General features: G+C 41.1%; 1 protein-coding gene across 2 annotated transcripts in view; it reads right to left on the bottom strand.

Moving 5' to 3' along the window:
• Med23 (mediator complex subunit 23) overlaps positions 1 to 3,910 on the bottom strand; it is a 46,709-nt gene extending 42,799 nt beyond the window's left edge. For both annotated transcript variants that reach the window (XM_021645668.2, XM_021645669.2), the window contains exons 1-5: positions 3,754 to 3,910; positions 3,439 to 3,470; positions 3,185 to 3,272; positions 1,739 to 1,863; positions 525 to 636 (exon numbers count right to left, since the gene is read on the bottom strand). In XM_021645668.2, the coding sequence (XP_021501343.1) occupies positions 525 to 636; positions 1,739 to 1,863; positions 3,185 to 3,272; positions 3,439 to 3,470; positions 3,754 to 3,801 (405 nt within the window). In that variant the 5' untranslated portion in view covers positions 3,802 to 3,910. The remainder of the gene's footprint in view (positions 1 to 524; positions 637 to 1,738; positions 1,864 to 3,184; positions 3,273 to 3,438; positions 3,471 to 3,753) is intronic.
• Between the last annotated feature and the right edge of the window lie 10,753 nt (positions 3,911 to 14,663).

The following is a 14,663-nucleotide window of genomic DNA, read 5'->3' as shown; positions in this document are numbered from 1 at the left end:
TTACTGGATCATTTCAGATGGAAGGACAAGTAGACATAAAGGGCCATGCTTTGGCAACTCCTTGACAGTGGACAGTTCAAAACTGAGAGACATGGTCCTTAGCTGGACCATGAAGTACAAGAGACTCTGTGCTGCTACTTTCAGGCATGAGCAGAATCCTGAAGACATCTGTGAGGAAGGATAGGACTCTACAGAGACCAAGGCAGAGTTCTAGGTCCACAAATCCCGCTATGTGTTCTTCATTTCACAAAGCAACGAAAGACTACTGGTACCAAACATGGGTTCTGCCTTGTGACTTCCCCTTTCATCATAAAAACATATTAGTCCTGTGTATATTTAAACATTCTGAGAGGAAAGAAACTGTAAGTCAACTGAGTAGTTTTAAATCCTTTCAGCACATATGTAAAAAAGCCAAGTTACGAATACTCTCTGCTTTGTTTCTTTTACATGAAATAAGATCTACACCCTGTAAAAAAAGTAATCATGTCTGAAAGCAATCACTTCTTACAATTAGATAACAATACCTTGTAATCCACTCCTCCAATTATTTTCCGAACCAGCTTAAATGTTAAAGCCCAAAGCTGTGTTCTTTCCCATTCAAGAGTGTCAGAGTTTATCAACGATTCGCAAACCATCCTGGGGGAAAAAGCACTTCAGTTACTAGAGAGAATCCTATAGACTCTCTAATGCTATGGTCTGTGGATGCAGGGTGTTCTAAGGGCCATGCCAAATGGTCATGTATATGCTTCTAAAACTGCACTGTTAAAGTGGTCAGGGATATGAAACACTTTCTTTACTTAGAAGCAAGCTCAAACATTAAACAGAACTAAGTGACATTCACTATGCTATATTTTCACTAGAAATGCACACTGTCAAAAGCTTTTGGTTAAATGTTGATCATCTACCAGGTGGTGGCAGACTATTATTTTCAAGATGACAGCATTACAATTTCATTTCCATATGCTTCTATGAAATATGATGCTTATACACACACCGCTGGAGAGACAGAGGAATGGTCTGCTGTTTGGGCAGGTTTAAAGCTATGCCAAAGAGGCAAAGGCTACTTCTTGACTATACTTCTTTTGCAAACTTTTGAACTCTATCAAACTATGAAAAAACCAGGTCAAATAGACAACACCTGTGGTTCCTGGATGAGCGCCTCAACCAAGCTCTCAATAGACAAGCTTTTTAAGGACTTCGGCCCTTGCTACACTGGATTGTAATGATGAAGCACTATGGCTGCAGCTGATGGCCCAGCAGTTCCGAGCTCACACTGCTCTCATGGGAGCCCTGAGTCAATTCCCAGAGCACATGCCAGATGGCTCATACCACCTGTTAATCCCAGCACCAAAGGGTCCAACACCCTCTTCTGGCCTCTTCAGGCACACCACATATGTGGCAATCACTAACACAAATGCTGTGGGGCTGGAGAGCTGGCTCAGAGGTTAAGAACACTGGCTGTTCTTCCAAATGGTCCTGAGTTCAATTCCCAGCAACCACTTGGTGGCTCATAACCGTCTATAATGAGATCTGGTGCCCTCTTCTGGCCTGCAGACACACAAATGTACAGACATAAAAACAAATTAAATTTAAAACAAAAATCTTGCATCTTAAGCTGACTTATGTATGTGCCCCGTGCCCCATTTCTATCCCTTGTCTCTCTGACAACAGCCTCAAATCAGTTCTGCAACTTTATAAAGAAAGGTCTCCCCATTGTTCATCCCTACCCAAAATGTACCTGGGCGGAAGGAGCCCAGTCTCCACCGCCATCGCTAAGCAGTCGTAGAGGAAGGAGATCCTTTTGGGACTGTGTTGGCCATGAATAAATTTAACAATCCACTGGACACACTGTTCATGTGACTCCTGAAAGTAGAAAATGCTTTTATTGGGGCCTTAAGTTACAATTTCTGAATAACACAAGTTGATAATACTATCCCTGGAAATCGATCAATACCATAAAGGAAACATTTCACTGTGAACGTCAGTGAATGAAGGCAATTCCTAACACAGCAAAATGGAAGAAGTCAGATTCAGCTGTGGGTGTGGGAAGTGCATGCCTGTAAACCCTGAGGGGATGAGGCATGTGTGAGGCCACCCTGGGCTGCATATATCGTTCTAAGTCAGCCTGAGCTATATCTAGCAAGACCTTGTCCCCAAACAAGCAAGTAAATTAAATTAGCTATTTGTTATATTAATTTTAAAATCTTGTAATTACATAGATTAAACTTCTACCATGAGATTATATTAACAAATTCATGACCATACAAAACCCACTTAAGTAACTTTAAGTAGTATCTTTATAGGTGATATAAATATTCTATTTGCTGGAAGAAAAAAAAAATAATATGGATGAGTACCTCAGCCTGATGAAAATTTAAATGAACCCAAGTCCCATCATCCCAAATCAGAGCCCACATGATTCCAATGACAAATCGAAAGTTTTCATAAGTTAAACCTGACACATGTGTGCCTAGCATGGGTGCAGCCCTGTGTTCAATCCCCAGCACTGTTAAAAGAAAAAAGCACAAAGATGATGTCATAATCCCAGAACTCGGAAGACAGAGGCAGGAGAGATGCTGTCCTGTAGAGAAATGGTTCAGAGAACACAAACTGGCTTCAGACAGGAAGGGCAAGGGCCTGAGACAGGAAAGGAAGGAGGATGAGCAGCGTCTGAAACTACTCTTCTGCCTTATGTACTTCTGATTCACATAAACAAAAAGCTTAAAATCTGAATGGATTGGCTTTCATATCTACACTTGGGTGGCAAATCCTACCACCGGCTCACAGGCCAAGAGAGCTGAGCAGCTCATTTCCCTATCTACGGCCCTCTATGAGAAGATGAGACTCCTCTAACAGGGGTCTAACACTGGCTAATCTTTTTAATAAAGACATTTTTCTTTTATAAGAAAAGGGTGATATGTGTTTCCATTTAATACATAAAAACAGAATAAAATGAACTTATATAATCTAATACAGAAGCAATTTTTAAAAATGCTTCCCAGAGTGGTCCTATTACCTTGAACTTTAAACTCAGGTTCTCCAGCAAATATATGCATGTAAAATGCTGGCAGTTTTATTTTTCCCATTCCCAAACGATCATAAGAGAAAGATCAAGGTAGATATAAAAAGTAAAAAAGAAGGATCCAAAAGTCATTAACTAGATTTTAGACATGACATGTCTCACCTGAGAAAGCCCATTCCAAAACTGTCGGAAGGCTGCCAAACAGCTGATTAATTTTGTTTTTTCATCCTCGGGGGTATCCATAAACATGCTGGAAAACAAAAATCACGTTATTTGCTACCGGTTTTAAAAGGATACAAAGCCTATAAGGTAGATTTTATAACTCCCCAAGACCAACATAAGTAAAATCTTACAAAGATAAATCTGAAAAAAAAAAAAAAAAAAAAGTCACAAAAACCTGTCTGCCACATACTCACCCTGGGAAAGCCTCTTCTATAATTTCTGTTTTCTGCAAACAAACAAAGATAGTAAAACGATCTGAATAATAAAGAGAGGGTGGGAATATGTCCCTTAAGAGAAATATTCTACGGCAAGACACTTTAATCGGGACCCCGGCGGGAACTAACAGTACTTTCTTGGAATCTGACAGCAGTCCAGGGATCGCCACCTCAGTGCAGATCCCGATGTCAAAACAAAGGGGGCGGGAAAGGCGCTGACCCAGGCCCAGAGCCCGGAGCCGCTGTCACCCCCTCCCCGAGCCATCGCCCTGGGTTACGGACAGTCGCACTCACCACCACCTCCTCGAAAATGCTCTGCAGCTGGGTCTCCATCGGTACCATGGGGCCCCAGCCTCCCGGGATGCCCGGCAAGGCCCGGGCAAGCCCCTAGATCCGGTGAAAAAGGAGCGGAGGGGCGGAGCCACACGGAGGAAGCCGCTTCTCTCTCCTTCGCTTCCTCCAGAGCCCGCCCGGAAGCTCCGCAGGGCCCGGTGCTCAGCGGTTACAAGCCCCCCCCCCCGGATATCTGTAGCCCTGCCCTATGGTTCCGCGTGCAGAAGTTGCCCGCCAGCTGACAGGCGCTCTTTTGCACCTCCTCCTGGCTGGAGCCTGAGCTGCGTCAAGTTTGCAGTTTTCCTGCAGCCCGAAAGCCAAAGAACCAACTGGATGTCTGTGAAGGGGTGAACTGAAGCAGTTGATAGATAGCACGTTAGTTATTCTTGCCCACGTCGATCCGTTTCTTCTCTATGGTAGCCTCACTTGTTTGCACAGTAATGGGCACGTCACCATCTTTCTGTGGGTGTCGGGAAAAAAAAAAAACAAAAAAAAAAATTAATTTACAAGTGGGTGGCAGTTTTCAGTACTACTAGCCCCAAATCGTCACAAACCCTTTGTCCTCCTGTCTCAGCCTTTTGAATGCGTAGATTACAGACTGCATCATATGTCTGACTTTATTACTGGGAATCTATTGTCAATAGATGTGGAAATCTGTCCAGTGCTTTCTTTCTCACCTCTTAGGTCTTTCAGATGACCAACTTCCTTTAATTCTCGAGGAGAATCACTGGTTGGAGCCAGAGGCTGCTAAAGTTCGTTTAACTTTGGTGGGAGGGGGTGTCATCTCTGGAATAGTAGACTGCTAAGTGCACAGTACTTCCTGAGAGCTTCTAGGCAAGAAGCTGGTGATTCCCCAGTCACAGCCTGACAGAAACTTAGGTTCCCGGGAGATGTAATGGGCACATAAAGCCACTGTCTATCACTGTTTCTTGTACTATAGTTAGTAAATAAACACTGAAAGGAACTTTTCCATTTCCTGTTGAAAAATAGCCTAAAGACTTACGGTCTTTAGACTGACCAGTGTGCTGTTTGCTAGGGACATGATATGAAAGACTGGGTCGTTTAAACAGTAGAAATTTATGTTGATGGTGTCACATTTCTGGAGGCTAGAAGTCTGAGATGAAGGGACGTTCAGGGCTGATTTCTTCTGTGACTGGAAGATGGGCATCTGTTTGAGTTTTCTCATCGTCTTTTCTTTGTGGGGCTGCTGATGCTATTGCTCTTCCTTCTTTTCTTTTTCTTCCCCACCCCCTTCTTCTAATATGTGATAAAGTCTCATGTCTCCTAGGCTGGTTTTGAGCTTATTTTGTCAAATTGCCTTCTAAATATGCTTAAATATACTTAAACTTATACTGCTGTCAGCCCTTAGTCAGAGAAGACACCAATATCCTGGTGTAAATGGGCTAACTGATTTTCTGGTACCGTCCCTTAGTGAGCAGCTATATCCTGGCATAAACAAACTAAATGATCTTCAGGTCCCACTCCTTACTGAGCAGCTATCAGAAGTGAATAGTTTTGAGGGAAGGAAGACTCCTTCATTTTTGAAGATGTGGCCATTGGAAAGTTTCCCATGCTCTAGTGGAGTGGTTCTCAACAGGGGTGGCAAATCAGATATCCTGCATATCAGATATTTACACCACAATTCACAACAGTAGCAAAATCACAGTTATGAAGTAGCACTAAAATATCCTTACGGTTGGGGTCACCACAGCGTGAGGAACTGTATTAAAGGACTGCCACATTAGAAAGGTTGAGAGCCGCTGCTCTAGTGGATTGTGCTACATCCAGGCATGCACGAACAACCCTAACTACACTAGTGGGTTATTAAAAAAAAAAAAAAAGACATGAGATTAGGAGGAGAGCATATTGAAGCAATATAAAGAGAACTAGAGTGTGAAATGGGGATAAATAGGAGCATATGTCATCGGATACATATATGAAACTCTCAAAAATAAAAAAGTTGGAGATGAATGTTTACATTTGTTTTTATATTTGTGTGCAAGCACTATGGCATGGGTGTGGAAGTCAGGGGACGACTTGTGGGTTCTAGGGACTAAACTCAGGCTGAGCCATCTTCCTGGCCACCTTTTCAAGGAAACCCCAACTCTATTTCATACTATTTTTTTCTGGAAAATATTTTCTGGGTTAAACCCAAGGATTCAGTTTTATCTCAGTCAAGGTCCCTGAAAGGTTAAGGAATATCCTCAAGTTGCTGAGGGTGACAGCATGGAGCTGTATCTCCACCACTATCATCACTGATAACTGTGAACAGGCTGTCCCAGCCTCCTAAATTTCTTCTGGGTGTCTTTTTCATGTAGTACAGCTAGTAGATAACAGAACAGAGACTCAGCCACCCAGGAACTTTGTCCTGGTTACTTCTGGTAGCAGAAAAGTAAGCAGTATTTCTTAATACAAAAGGACAAAAGGAAACTTAAAGGCTGAGGATGTAGCTCAGTGGTTGAGCATTTGCCAACTATGCTCAAGGTCCTGGGTTCAACCACCAACCCTTTTATGAAAAATAAAATAAAATAAAAATAAAAGAACAAAATTAAGAAAGAATGAAGGAAGAAAAGGAGAGGGGAAGAGAGAAGAGAAAAAGAGAAGTGGGGAGGGGGAAGTTCTCAACAGAGAAGCCTAGCTGACATCACCTTAACCAGGTAATCAAACATTATCAGCAATAAGAAAATATGAATCATGCAGTAGCATGATAAGATGTCATGAGAACATTGAGCATTTCTTTTATTTTCTGCCAACACAGTACAATCTTAATATACTTCATAAAGAAACATGAAGCTGAATACTTATGGACGTTCTCTGATGCAATTGTGTACTTCATGGAGAAATATAAAGCTAAGATAGATGGGCATTCTACAAAGTAACCTGTCTGTAATTTCAAAGCATCAGAGTTAAGAGAGCTAAAGAATGGCTGAGAAAGGCTTCAAAAATGAAAGAACTATTCTACGACAGCCCGATACAAAGCATGGCTCTCAACAGAATTCCTCATACACTAAAAGGAAGTTGACAAAACCTAAATGACAACTGAGGATTAGATGGGAGATGCAGACCAAGGCTAGGCCCTGATTTTGATAGTGTGGCAATGTAGAAAAATGCCTTTATCTTTAGAGTATACACACACTAAAGTAGTTTTGGAAAAATCTAGGAACCGGTTAGCAACTTGTACACAACTGCAGTTGTGTCAGAAATGTTTGGGAACCAATTAAAACAGAATATTGTTGTTTGAATGTGGAAGAAAGCCCATAGGCCTTTGTGTTTGAACCCTGTACTCCCCTTTGGAGAACGTGGGTCATGGACCTTGACACTTTACATATTAAGCTGCTCTACTTCCTGTTCAGTCTCTACATTCCAAGAGTAGATGCAATATGGCCGTCGTCCCGCTCCTATAGCTGTATCTTCCCAGTTACTGGGAGCCAAATCAATCAAACCATTTACCCCTGAGGTTTCTTTTGTCCAGGTATTAACATTTTGTTACATTTGTTTATATGTGTGTATGTATGCACATGCATGCCATAGTGCACGTGTGTAAGTCAGAGGACAACTTACAAGAATTGCTTCTGTCCTTCCAGTACACAGGTCTTGTTAAGAGATTTTTTTTTTTTTTATCACAACAGTGAGAAAGTAACTGAGACATACAGAATGACCTGTCAGGACTACAGCAAAGTATAATCATCCAAAACTTTTTTTTTTTTTTTTTTTTTTTTTTTGTGAAAAGTGATGCACGTTCTGTCATCATTAGAATTTCTCACTTGAAAAATGTGGTCATGGCCAAACCCTCAGATGTTCAGGTCCCTCGTATGCAACGGTGAAGACAGGCAAGTTAACTCAGCATGTAAAAGCACTTCCTGCCAAACCTGATGACCTGAATTTGAGCCCTAGCACCCAGATTATGGAATGAGAACCAACTCAACTCTCAATATACATCTGATCTCCAATATACATTGAATGGCCTGTAAGACCAACAAATGTACACACACACACACACACACACACACACACACATTGCCAACCAAGGAACCTTACCTGAGGCTCAATACCCAAAGATTTTATTGCAGCTTAGTGGTTAGTTTTAACCATCAAGAATTTAGACTCACCTGGAGGGTCTTGATGAGGAATTATCTAGTTCAGGTTGGCCTGTGGGTCATTAGTTGACATAGGAGGTTATTAAAGTAAAAAGAGCCAGCCTAGGGCAGGCAGCATAATTCCCTAGCCTAGGCTCTCCACCAAGCAAGAGTAAAGAAAGCTAGTAAGCAAACAAAAGATTCATGTGTTCACTTTCTCTGCTATTGACCGTGAATGCGATGCATTCAGCTCCTGCCTTGTTTTGCCTGCAATGATGGGCTGTACCAGGCATGACTGTACCATGCCAAATAAACACTTTCTTCTCCTAAGTTGCTTTTGGTCAGGGTATTTGTCATAGCAACAGAAATTAAACCAGGACCAACGTCACCTCACATAGACACGATTTAACAGCTCCTGTCGCTCACCTCTGCTTTCAGCTTCTCCAGGGGTTGAACTGATACTTCATGATCTACCACTTATTTATATTGTTGGACCACCTAGGTGACTCATGAACCTCAGGGAAAACAAACCAGATGCAACTTCCCAAGGTCACGATCTCCTACCAGTCAAGGTGAAGGTCTCACTTTGGTCAAAGCTGAGTCCTTTACACAGTGGAGCCAATGACCACGCACTAAAAGCTTTGAAACTATGAGTCACAATAAAGCTTTTCCCCCTTACCAGTTGCTTGTCTTAGGTATGGTGTTACAGCAACAGAAAGTTCACTAACAGAGCTAAGGCTCTCAGTTAGAGGCCACTTACTCTGTGTCTGACATTAGACTAAAATTTTAAGCCCATTTTTTTTTCTCTCTCTCCATGAGAATTAGCTGTTTTTCAAATGGTAAGTGAGCCTTGGCGGGGGGGGGGGGGCGGCAGGGCTAAGGAGCTTGTTGAGTGCATTGATGGTACTGGGGTGGGAAGCTAGTCTGACTGAGTCTGGTTGTTAGTGAGTACTCAGCACTTTCTGTATGTGTACATGTGTGCGTTTTCAGCTGTATGTTAGGGACCCACATCTAGGAACTCAGACTTAGGTTACCCCAAGTCCCAGGTCCCAATGAGAAAACAGTTTGGTGAAGTTTTTCCTGCAACAGAACAAAAACAGCCATAAATCAAGCCACTTTTAAAATACATCAGTGGGTCTAACAGGTAAGGTGGGTTACAGCAGAGTGGGGACTTCTCTGTTACAGGCTTCAGATGCTACCTGGTGACACTATTAGCTTTTGAGTCGATGGAAGTTGGAGTCTGCTCATATGATACAAATAGCCACAGAGATATGAGGTCACATTTATTATCCATGATAAATGGATAGTAAGAGGGCAAAGACAGCCCAAGATAATGTGGCTCTGGACCTAACAACATTCTAAGCTTTCTACAACACTAAAGTTCTAGTAGTCAATCACCATTTGTAGTCACAGATTTGTTCCAGGATCTTTCATTTACAGTACATTCAGGCCTATGGTTGTGTGTTTATGCATGCACATTTGTGTTTGTGTGTGTGTGTGTGTGTGTGACTATACGTACATATATTTATGTATGTGTGTGCACAAATACACCTGAATGGTATATAGTTTGCTCAGGTCATTCAGAAGCTTGATTGAGGTGAGTACGAGACTTTTGCAGGTGTTTGTGTCATTTCAACCTATTTCCTAATCCGTCCACTAGCTCTTACCTTGACGGAAATGTTTTCAAGTTAGTTCACTTTACTTCCCAGTCCAAATCCCAGAAAGAATTTGCTTCCAGCCTTCCTGGTGTCTGCTGAAGAAAGGCCCACACCCCTCACACCTCTCTGCTCTCCCAGAGCTTTACTCCCCAGTACTGTACCGGTTAACTTTATGTCAACTTGATTGGGTTAAGAAATGTCCCTCAAGTTGGTAAAATGTTATTTTTGGCCGTGTCTGATAAACAGAGTTTAGCCTTTGTGTTAGGCTGAGAAAAGAAGATGGTGGGTTTTTTTGTTGTTGTTGTTGTTGTTTGTTGTTTTTTTTTTTAAGTAGAAGAAAGGAAAAACTCATTTTCTTTGTTTAAATTGGAGCATTCACCTTCCTGAGAGTAAGAAAAGGATGTAAATGAAGAAAAAAGGATAAAAAAAAAAAATCTGGGAAGTTTCTAGACTTTAAGGCGGAGGACGGAAGCTATTAGCTAAAGAATGTTCATGGCTTCCAACAAAGCCAGGAAGACCTTAGTACAGACTCTTTCCTAGCAAGTCCAGAGAGGATTCCAGGCATGTTGGGAACTGGACTTTTGCCTAGTGTGATTAATATTGGACTTATAATCAACAGAACTATAAAGTAATAAATTTGTGTTGTTTAGATACAACCATGGCAATTTGCAATATCAGTAGCAGAAAACTGTTTGGTTTTCTTTGTTGCGCTTAGGCTGTGCTCTACACCAAATTTCTCTACCTCATGGAAAGCAAAGGCTTTTTAGGCTATGCCTTGGCCCAGGGCCTCCATTTTTCCAGACAGCTCAGGACTCCATTTTCCCCTTGGAGAGTGATTGTTGACCCAGGGTAGATGTGCAAGCAACATAATCCATCCAGCACCTCCCATTTATCACAGACTGATAAATGGAAGTAGAAAGGCTATCACTCTGTAAAGTTCTTGGAAGTAGAAAGGCTATCAGTCTGTGAATTTATCATACCGAATTGAGGTTGTGTAGGGACATGTGGCATAACAAAATCATATCAGGCCCAATAACTTATCTGACACCAAGAAAGGCCATAACTCCCTCATCTGGGCCCCATAAATGGGTGAACAACTAGCACTGGGATGGTGATGGTCCCACACCCACCTGTCATCCAATACCAGGTGAGCATGTGTCAGGGACCAACAGAGGGTTTAGCTCAGCTTTGTCTGTGCCTTTGTAGATGTGGTCTGCTAGAATCTGTCTGCAGCCCGTCTGCTCACCCATTTGGGCTTGGACCAGCAATTACTGTTGGGGACCCAATTCTGCTCTGTTGTCTCCACAGCAGCGGCTTCTCCAGGCAGCTGCTGTTTTGGGTTCATTATTTTATCAATACAAACAATATACTCATTCCCACCTCCAAGACCTCTTGAACTCTGTCGTAGCCCCTTTAACTTGTATTCATTCTGTAACTCACATCAGTATCTACCCACTATCCATATTTACCATGTGACATGAGAGTTTACATTAGATGATCCTTAGTAGGACCATCTGGCTAATTGCTGCCTTTAAAATCAGTGAACCTTGGCTATTCACCAAATTCTGGAATGGATGTGGGTAGGAGGGGCGTTCGTGCATGCATGACTCAGCACTCCTGTGGTGCTATAAGACACTTTGCAGGAATCAGTTCTCTTTCTGCTGCAGTGTTTCTGAGAGAAGTCAGGTGGTCCAAGTTTGAGATTAGTTGGCTTCATGTTTGGGTTTGGATTTTTCTTTTGTCTTCTTCCTTTTTTTCCCTCTTGCTCTCCCTTCCTTTCCCCTGCTCTTTCTCTCTCCCTTATGCCTTCTCTCCCCTCCTCTTCATTTCCTTTTCCCTTCTTCCTTTATTTATAAAATAAAACAAATTATTTGTCTAACTATTCATCTTACTTTTATTTCTCCTTCCTTTTCTCATTCCCTCCCTTTTCCCCTTTATATCTCTTCTTTCTTTCTTTCTTTCTTTCTTTCTTTCTTTCTTTCTTTCTTTCTTTCTTCCTTCCTTCCTTCCTTCCTTCCCCTTCCTTCCTTCCTTTCTCTCTCTCTTTCTCTCTCTCTCTTTCTTTCTTTCTTTCTTTCTTTCTTTCTTTCTTTCTTCCTTCCTTCCTTCCCCTTCCTTCCTTCCTTTCTCTCTCTCTCTTTCTCTCCCTCTCTCTTTCTTTCTTTCTTTCTTTCTTTCTTTCTTTCTTTCTTTCTTTCTTTCTTTCTTTCTTTCTTTCTTTCTTTTCTTCCCCATAAAAGCAGTTTGGGACTTCCTATTAATTTTAGCTGAATTATTAGTATATTACCTTGAAATAATTTAAATAGTAAAAGCTATATAATTTCTTTTTATTGACAAATATGTACTTGAGGAAAGTTGGCCAAAACATCATGTGAAATGTTCTCTCAGTTGGCTTTTCAGAATATGTTAGTATTCTCATTTGAGTTGACTCATTGCTCCTTCTAGCCTCTTGAATGAACACTGGAAAGCACCAGAGCAAATCTGCCCACCAATCTCTCTCTCTCTCTCCGTCTGTTTGTCTGTCTGTGTTTAACACATGCTATGGACTGTGTCAAATGTTATGGCCATAATGTTGTTTGAAACTGTCCTTGAAGTCATTTGTATTTTAACCTCTGTTGCTTTTTGTGGAAAGAATTCATTATATTTACCGAATATTTCTATTTCATATAAAATTACATACTTCATGTTTCAGTGCCATCTCCTAGTTAAATATTCTGACATCTCACTGGCGCTGCAAACATCACAAGTTTAGAAATCAGCGATATTCTCTTTTAGCCTTGATTTTTTTAACTAATTATATTGTGTATAAAAACATTGACTTTGCCTAGGACCTACAGTTAGCTGTATATTTTATTTAGGAATCTATTTAGCACTTTTTACCATTTCTTTTGGGACTCAAGTACAGATCATTCAGTGACAACTGCACCCTCTTTTTCACTCAAGGGGACAGACAACAAAATTGTCCCATCTATCTTACTTCAGGTAGAGATTTTTTTAAGGCAAAAAAACAACTTACAATGGCAAGCTGGGCATAGTGGTAATTCCAGCACTCAATAGGTAGTGATAGGAGCATGGCAGGCTCAAGCCTGGGGCTACATGGTCACACTATATCTTAACAGACAAATACACAAAACCAAGGTGGTGGCATCTGCCTTTTACAGCTAAAAAAAAGATGTGGCCTCTGTCAGGGAGAGATTTTAAGGATTTGGCTTTGTTACTTTTATGTCCTCGCTTTATGTCCTAGGTGTGAACATTGTCTTTTAGGATTATTATATTTTCAGTAATAAAACTAGTCACCCATTAAGAAAAAAATATTTTTAAGCACAACTTAAAAACAATCACCAGATAAAAGATCTGCTAACAGTCCCTAATGGAGGGCTGGGTTTATAGCTCGGCTGATAGAATATTTGCTTAGCATGCACAAAGCCCCGGATTCAGTTCCTCAGCTCTGCAGAACCTGGGCATGATGGTACGCTCTAATGTATCAGAAAGTATAAACAGAAGGACTAAAAGTTTGAAGTCATTCAGCTGCCTAAGTGGGTTGAGTCTGGTCTGGGTTATATGACACACTCTTCTTCAAATAAAACCCCAAGGAATAAAAGCAGTAATAAAAATAAAGCAAAGATTTTAGGACTAACATCTAGTGTGCCTTCTATCTTCATTGGGTAAAGAGATGAAACATTGCCAACACCCTAGTGTCTCACTTTTTAGTAGTATCCCCTTCCTCCTTACAGTGGCAACACTGGCCTGACTCGTAGAGTTTGGTCACTCTCCATTATCTTTATATCTTCAACCACTAATATATATGTCTTCATCTGCCAAAGGAGAATAGCAAGGGGAAAATGAGGTATAAAGTAAGGACTATGTAACTGTTGCTAATAAAACCTCCCAAGAAAATATAAGCTGGGCAAAATGTCTGGGACAGAGCCTGGCTTTAGTTTTCCAGAGGTTTCCAAAGATGATTTACCTTCTGGGAATAGTCAATGGAACAGAGCAGAGAGAGCAAGACCTGGAAAAAACAGAGAGCACTGCACCCTGGCTATACACACTGCCTATTAATAAAGTCAGGGCTAATAAAAACAGTGGAGTGAGCTATCATGTGTTTCCCGGTTTCTAATTTTACATTGCTGCCTCTAGACCCCAGAGTCAATTTTTCTGTGCAATGAAATGAAATGACTGTCCTTCCCTTACTTAAGCAGTGAAACCTCCAGAGGCAAGGAAGAGATTCCAAAGAATCTGGTTAAGCAGAGGCATTCAGAATACAAAGGGCAGAAGCCCTGGACAGCTGGCAAGGCCACCAGATTGCTGGGTCACTTTACAAGTCTGAACTGGGTTCTTTCTTTGTCTCTGCACGTCTGTTTGCTGTATTTTCCTTTGTTATCCATCTGTTTAATTTCTGGGCTGTTCTACTTTGATCAAGTGTCAGATCATGAGCTTCCTACAAGTGCCACCTTCCTGTTTTATAGTTTATAATCTTGTTTTGGTGTAAATAAGGGTGTAAATAATTTGCACGTCTTAAAATGTTCTTATATTCTCATCTTGAACAAGACTGTGGGCTGTGTGTTGAAGATTATTTTCTTAGAAGGCATTATTTTACTGTTCTTTATTTTATCGTGGCTGTTGGGAAAGTCTAAACTCTTGATTTTGGTGACTTTACAGGTACCTACTTTTTTTTTTTTTCCTTAACTGAAGCTTGGGAAAGCCAAACACCTCTCCCCAGTGTTTTGGTAGATGTCTGTATTTTATTCATTAACTGGGCATGCAGTGACCCTCTAAGCCATAAAACACATTTTCTTTGGTTCTAGCAAATTATTCAATTATTTTGTGGGTGATTTTTTTCCTTTCCCTTTTTACTTCTATCTCACTCCAACATTTATTACTAATTTCTCTTATGTTAAAATTTAAATATGTTTTCATATGTGTGACTTAGTTTTTGTCAACTGCACATAAACTTCAGTCACTTAGGAAGAGGGACCCTAAATTGAAGAGTTCCTTCCATCAGATTGGCTGGGGAATGTCAGTGGGGACATTTTCTCTGTTAATGATTGATGTAGAAGACACAGCTCACTGTGGGTATTGCCAACCTTGGGCAAACAGGCCTGAGTGAGCTGCAAAGAGCAACCCAATAAGCAGTATT

The sequence above is a fragment of the Meriones unguiculatus genome, chromosome 20 (assembly GCF_030254825.1).
Source record: "Meriones unguiculatus strain TT.TT164.6M chromosome 20, Bangor_MerUng_6.1, whole genome shotgun sequence".
Lineage (NCBI taxonomy): Eukaryota > Metazoa > Chordata > Mammalia > Rodentia > Muridae > Meriones > Meriones unguiculatus.
This window is presented reverse-complemented; position numbering and strand designations above follow the sequence as displayed.